General features: G+C 54.1%; 5 protein-coding genes across 5 annotated transcripts; 4 read left to right on the forward strand and 1 right to left on the reverse strand.

The window, feature by feature from the left end:
* Positions 1–14: 14 nt before the first annotated feature.
* PHACADRAFT_251185 (uncharacterized protein) lies at positions 15–2,107 on the reverse strand. The gene is made up of 6 exons (XM_007392801.1): positions 2,090–2,107; positions 1,356–2,029; positions 1,246–1,295; positions 921–1,185; positions 130–858; positions 15–82 (listed from the first exon to the last, which is right to left on the reverse strand). The coding sequence occupies exons 1-5, from the start codon at positions 2,099–2,101 to the stop codon at positions 804–806; spliced, it is 1,056 nt and encodes a 351-aa protein (XP_007392863.1). The 5' UTR covers positions 2,102–2,107; the 3' UTR covers positions 15–82; positions 130–803.
* A 657-nt stretch (positions 2,108–2,764) lies between these two features.
* On the forward strand, positions 2,765–3,441 carry PHACADRAFT_251189 (uncharacterized protein). The gene has a single exon (XM_007392802.1). It carries the CDS (start codon positions 2,812–2,814, stop codon positions 3,433–3,435), a length of 624 nt encoding a protein of 207 aa, XP_007392864.1. The 5' UTR covers positions 2,765–2,811; the 3' UTR covers positions 3,436–3,441.
* Positions 3,442–3,905: 464 nt separating this feature from the next.
* On the forward strand, positions 3,906–4,317 carry PHACADRAFT_251190 (uncharacterized protein). The gene has a single exon (XM_007392803.1). The coding sequence runs from the start codon at positions 3,974–3,976 to the stop codon at positions 4,235–4,237; it is 264 nt and encodes an 87-aa protein (XP_007392865.1). The 5' UTR covers positions 3,906–3,973; the 3' UTR covers positions 4,238–4,317.
* Positions 4,318–5,172: 855 nt separating this feature from the next.
* Positions 5,173–5,969, forward strand: PHACADRAFT_182049 (uncharacterized protein). The gene is made up of 3 exons (XM_007392804.1): positions 5,173–5,297; positions 5,391–5,615; positions 5,720–5,969. Exons 1-3 carry the CDS (start codon positions 5,195–5,197, stop codon positions 5,962–5,964), a joined length of 573 nt encoding a protein of 190 aa, XP_007392866.1. The 5' UTR covers positions 5,173–5,194; the 3' UTR covers positions 5,965–5,969.
* Positions 5,970–6,013: 44 nt separating this feature from the next.
* PHACADRAFT_251191 (uncharacterized protein) lies at positions 6,014–6,321 on the forward strand. The gene has a single exon (XM_007392805.1). It carries the CDS (start codon positions 6,034–6,036, stop codon positions 6,211–6,213), a length of 180 nt encoding a protein of 59 aa, XP_007392867.1. The 5' UTR covers positions 6,014–6,033; the 3' UTR covers positions 6,214–6,321.
* Positions 6,322–6,346: the final 25 nt, after the last annotated feature.

Raw genomic sequence — 6,346 nt, forward strand, 5'->3', positions numbered from 1 at the left:
AAAAGCCGAACCGACACATACAACTGCCATTACTGTCCGCGAGGCTTCTCCAGGCTCCGTTCTGGCATTGCATTGATTGCGCAGGTAAGACTGTTGAATACATCCGTAGCAGCTTGCGCTAATTCTCGCAGGAAACGCCTACATATGCATGAAATGTAAGGTGGAAAAGGAGGACGCACTGGCCCAAGAGGACGAGCTCTCGTTCGCGGCATACGCTTTCGCCATGGCCGCCAGCCGCTCTAACGCTGCAAATAGCGGCGACGCTCAGAGCTCTGCCGCGAACAATACCGGAGAAGACAGGGAAGATGATCCCGCTCAGCCTCCTTTGAACGACGCTGAGGGCGCCGGTTCTTCCAATTTGGCGGCTGCAAATGGCGAGGCTGCGGAAGAGTCGGAAGCCACTCCGGCGGAGTACACCTCTGCTAGCAAGGAAGAGGGCGCTGCAAGCGATATCGAGGCAGGCGGCGGAGACGCTGCAGACAGGCCCAAGAGAGGAAGCGGAGATGAAAGCGGGTCTGCAGGACTCGCAGTCCATTCTTTCAAGCACAACCTTCTGCTCTATCAACGAGCATCAAAGGAGCTCGCAGAAACGACCTCCAACGGTTCCGTCAAAGAGACGCTTCTCAAGTTACAAGAGCGCTTCTCGTCCTTCGACAATCGGCTGGAACGTTTGGAGGCGCTGCTTGATAATCTCGTGAGTGTCTTAGGGGCAGTACCGAAGGCAGCGAATAGTGACGCCACACATGTATGACATCGCACACTAGATGTGTTCGATTAAATTCTTGCGTATAATGGGTAGAAACCTACTCCACGTCATTCCAAGTGAATAGCATCAACGGAATTACAGGCCTATCACGCCTACACATGTGCAATGCACGGATTAGTCACTCGAGCTGCCATCGCCATCTTCGCTATCATACCATTCCAAACTATCTTCTTCGTCGTCGTCCATGAGATTTTCGTAGTCTTCCTCACATCCATGCTCCATGTCGTAAAAGATTCCATCGAGTTCCGTGAGATACTGGACCTCGAGGTTACTGATGGAGTAATTGACTTGCATGGCCAGTTCAAAATCGACCAGCCTCCACTTGTGAACTCGCTTAGTAAACGGAGAAGGGAGAGAAGGGAGACCAGGCGGCGGTGCAGGAGCCTGCAGGATGTTCTTGTATCGAATATCTTCGACATCTACGGGTGCAGGTGAGCAAAGTTGATCGAAGTTGTATTAGTGGATTAGTGAACTCCTACTATCAATGCATAGGTGGCCAATCTCTTCATAGAGACCCCTTATATCTTCACTATGAAGCAGCGTACTGTGGTAAGCAAGCAGAACATGTTTCGACACAAGCCATACATACCGAGTCTCCTCCGACACGGCAACACCTACTGGAAGCCGGGGTCCAAGCTTCTCCAAAATGAGCACGGCAACAACTCTGCTGTGGGAGTCTCGTTCTTCAAGAAGAGGATGCAGCGGTCCTCGGCATCTGTCTCTCTCGACGGTGGGATTCCCCTCACTCTCGTCGGCACCGGGAAATTTCTTGAATAGCGTCTGCAGCAATGCCTTCTCGCTGCCATTCTCAGAAAACTCGGCCTCAAAGTAGCCATAGCACCTTGGGATTGCCACGCCCTGCAGGCACTCCATCTCGTCGTAAAACCACGTCTCACGGAGAAGCGACGCGACACGGTTGAGACGCGCGATCTTTACGACCAGTGGGGGAAACGCAACCCCATCAGGGGCTCCAGTAACGTGCATGTCTTCGAGGGCATAGACTAAACCGCAGTGACCGTGACCCAGATAGTCCCCCAATGAAGCCGTGAGATGCGCATTCCCTAAGTCATTTAGAGACGAGCGGCGTGGTGGCAGATCCGCAAACATGTCAGGCTGAGCGCCCGTGGGATCGTCGAAAACTGGCTTGACTAGATCAACAGGGACTTGCTGACGGGCGAACTGGATAGTAACATGGTTTGAGCTGCTGGCCTCCACCGGCTTGAACGCGTCATTCAGCGTAAAAGTGGTGACCACATTGGAAGCCTGAGCGGGACAGCAATGCTCAGCCAGCAACGATACAGAATATTGACAAAAATGGCGCACCAGTTTATCCATGGCGTGGTTCTTCTAGGTAGGGACTCTAGGGAGGCTGGGAAGGGAGCGAACTAGAAACGAACGCTGGTAACGCGGGATCCGGACCAAATTCGGGCCAAATTCGGACTGGAACTGCCTATTTAGATCGTGTTCTCCAACCACTCCGAATGGTCATCGACTGCAACGTCTCTACTTGTGAACAGTAGGTGCATTTTATACTGTCACTGCCCAGCTCATTCTGCTTAGCACATGCTAGGAGCTGGAGCTATGTCGTCGCCCTTCGTCGAACTTGCAGTAATACCCATTAATGATGACGGCAGCCCTAGCATTGCAGCGGCGGTAATAGTCATTCCATGATGCTCTGCATTTTATAAAAATGTTTGCTATACATGTTCCTTATCAAGAGCTAAACGATGGCCTTCTTGCACGCCTATTCTCATCTGACTCACCAGCGGCTGGTACTGATGTCGATGAGGCCTTTAGGCCTTACTATTAGGGCTCACTCCTTCTCCGCGGGAGGAAAATGGATTTATGATTATCCTATCTGATTGCGCGGGACCCTGTTGAGGCTTGGGTTTCTCCGCACAGACTGAAGGCATAAAGCTTTGTCGCGAATGGTTATGACTGACTTTGGACTTGACCCTCATTCAACATCCAGTACTACATCAAGTGCGTATAGTGCTTGTCCGGATGCTAAAAGCTTAAGTTCGGGCCTAGGTTCTTGGAGCACGATGGCCGCTAAAGCTCCCCTCTACGTGCCCGACAAGATCTTCAACTGGTCGGAACCTGAGGTTAGGAAGCATGCGACGGGGGACTATCCTATCCAACTTCGCCCTGCTATATTCCCGTTCGCGCTGCCTACCGTATTCGATGCGCAAGCGCAGCAAGGTCGAATGTTGCCGCATACCCTCCTGCGCGCGAAGCCTCTCGTACCGAGCCCTCTCCGAAGTGATCCGTCTATAACGAAGCCTGCGCCTGCTGTAGAAGCACTTGGCGATGTCGAACTGATGCCTGAGCGGGCTCTGGATATCAGGCACTCAAACACCTTCATTGATCATCTGATACGATATGCATATGCAGAGCAACAGCACACCGTGGAGCTTGGCTCCGTAACCTATCCGACGCAGACAATGCGTTCCTCCTGGTCCGCGGATCGCACTGTCCACTTTGCCACTCTTCCCTCTGCAAATGCACAGGCCGCTGCGCTCGACGAATTAGCGGCTGAGTATATCACCCAGGTACATCGTAGTCCTGCTGTGGTGAACTGTGAGGCAGCAGTTCAACGGGAGGTCCACCGTCAACTTCTATCTGTGACCAACGCCCGCATGAAGGTGCGCAGCATCAATCCGGGATAGATCTTCTGAATTAAACTATTGTATTACGTAGACTAGATACGGAAGGACTGCTGCAGACCCGGTGCCCTATCTACGACACCAGTGGGCGACTCCGCCAGCTCATGAAAATCAGCCTCAACAAGTGCTTCGTCGTACTACATATCCCCACTGGGGCACACCGTTATCGGCGGACGCAAAAAGAGGTTTGATGTCAGGTGGCTGGACCTCTAACGCAGGCGTAGGAGACATAGCGCTCTATGCTATGCCTAACGTGGTCGCGGCAGTAGGGGAGGTGAAGCCACCGTGGGTGAACTCGTTGAGCCAGGCCCGTTTCGAGTCGCTGTTCGAGAAGACCGCCCAGAAAGCTGGGAAGTTCTATTGGAGGATGAGTGGGCTCAGGCTAGGCAATATCGGTGCGGCTCAAGCAGTACGCCAGGTATTTGTCAGTCCTTGAGACGTCTTCTTTTCTGCTGAGACACTATCACAATACTGGCAGATATGGGGAGAGTTGCATGCAACTCAAGTTCGGCTGGGTACTATCACCAATGGCCAATTCGTGATGTTCTACGCGCGTACCGGCGATTCAGAACTTACGTTCTCGAAAATGCTTGACTGGGAAGATCCGCTTGTTTACGGCGCACTCATCGGCTTCAGTCTTGCAGCGTCCGACGCAGTGCTGTGTGTGAAGCGCACACGGTCGCATAATCGAGAACGGTATCGTGACGCAGTTCGGACAAGCATGCACGACATCCTCAGTTCTATTTGCCCTCCTGCAGATCGTAAAATCGAATTCGGCGAGCAGCAGGGTCAGGCGAACGAGTGATTCCAGCGGTAAAATAGTGCAATAGCAGATATTGTTAGCCCCCATGTCCGTATCCATATTCATCGGCAAAATGGGCGTTTAATCAATTAGCATTATCACGCGTGGAGAGTATTATAAGCACTGCGGATGCGTAGCATACAAATACTTGACAAAATAATGCAATGAAATGGGCTGTATGCACAGGTGTAAATTTGAAACGGGGCTCGTTGCAATGGGCAAATAATATTGTGTTGAAATGCATGATAATGCATAATAATGCGACCCAGCTCGATTGTATGCTGAGGTAATTTAAGCCCAATGGGCCAGCCCAGCGAACAAGCAAGCCCAGGTGCAACGCTTGCACAATAAACCCATTTTCCGCGCATATGGTGCGACATGAAGCATTGCGAGTCGGACAAAACTATACCTCGCAGACAGAAGGCAAAGTATTGCACGAGCAGGGCATAACACAACACTGCGCCACAGGCGCGTGACGTGTAACGCGCCGCACGCGTATTAAAGGTGACTTCATTTGTTTTTGTTTCTCTTTCTCGAACCACCATCTTCTTCTCAAAGCACCACACTCAAGTTTTGCTGTCTCATACCCCAGCCATTCGTGCCGTTGCACTTCCCGACATGAGAGCCCCAGTCGCGAGCGTCGACTTTATCCTCGTTGTTCTAGCGCTCCATCGCGCACGGCATGCACTCAGTCCCCCATTGAAGATGACGAGAGACTCCAGAAAAGTGCGTTCTTCTGCCCCTCCCCTCCTTTTAGCGCATATATGCGCTTCTTATGTATACTTGATTCGTCGCCTTCCACCTGGATCACGAGTGTATGCGCCGTTGTGCCCTGCATGCGACGCATACATCCAGGTCTTATAAGAGCTAGAACTTGTCAAACACAGCCCGACACTGTTCTCAATGTCATCCGAGTGGTACGCACAACCTGATCACTTCATACTATGCTACTGATGCGTCATGTTTGGCCGCCCGCCGTGCATGAACTTGTCCTGGGTCAACTACGAGTTCCCGCAGGAACCCGAGGAGCGGGTCGACACTGACGGACATCGCGAGTGGAGTTGTACGTCCCTTCCCTTCCCCCCTTCCCCTCTGTCCGTAGCCCGCCACTGACGCCCGTCTCCTTCCCTTCCCCTCTCCCCCTGGCCCCCAACAGCCCACCCATGGTGCTGGCAGTACTCGAAGCTCCTGCACACCGTGCGCGCGACGGCTTTCGCGGCCGCCGTGCCGCAGTACGCCAAGATCCTTGAGCTCGACCGCGCGGTGCGCGACTTCCCGGTGCTGCACAGCCTGCGCAGCAAGTGTGGCCTCCCTGAGGCGGCCGAGGCGGGCAAGGCAACGCACGTGCGGCGCTACAGCTGTATGGCTGCGAAGGAGATCAGTGCGTGTCCCTCTTTCTCTTCCTCCTCCTTTGTTGCCGCTGCTACGTCCGGGCTGCTGATTTCTTTCTTTCTTTTCTTGGATTCTATTGTCTGCACGACGCAGCACTACTGAACCTGCACCGCCCGTACTTTGCGCAGGCGCTCCACGACGACGGCGCGCAGGACGTCCTGCGCCACCGCTACGCGCCGTCCGTGCTCGCTATCTACCGCTCGGCGTGGCGCATCGTCGAGGCGCTGCGCGTCACGCAGGAGCGCGTCCCGTTCGTCACCGAGCGCTGGGGCATGCCGTGGTCGCTGTCGATGTCTGCCGCGATGCGTGTTTTCCTTCTTGGAGAGACACATACATAGGGGTTTGCTGACTTTTATTTTTGTTTATTTTCTTTGATTTGTTCTTCTCTCGGCCACGGACAGATCATGATGTGCCTGATGGTCACGCGCGCCCCGACTTCGTCCCTCGCCCTCGCGTCGCTGCACGAGCTCGACAGGCTCTGCGAGATCTTCCAGCGCTGCTCGGACCGCGCGCCGACGGCCGCGAACCACGTCGTGCGTTCCTCTCTCCCTCTCCTTTCCCTCCTCCTTCCCTCCCTTCCCCACTAACTGTACCTGGCCCCTTGGCGCAGGACATTGTGCGCAAGCTCCACCGCCAGGCGCACGACGCATTCGCAGCGCGCGCCGCCGGCCAACAACAGCAACAACAGCCGCAGCCGCAGCAGCAGCCGGCGCGCACGAG

This window comes from Phanerochaete carnosa, assembly GCF_000300595.1.
Source record: "Phanerochaete carnosa HHB-10118-sp unplaced genomic scaffold PHACAscaffold_3, whole genome shotgun sequence".
Lineage (NCBI taxonomy): Eukaryota > Fungi > Basidiomycota > Agaricomycetes > Polyporales > Phanerochaetaceae > Phanerochaete > Phanerochaete carnosa.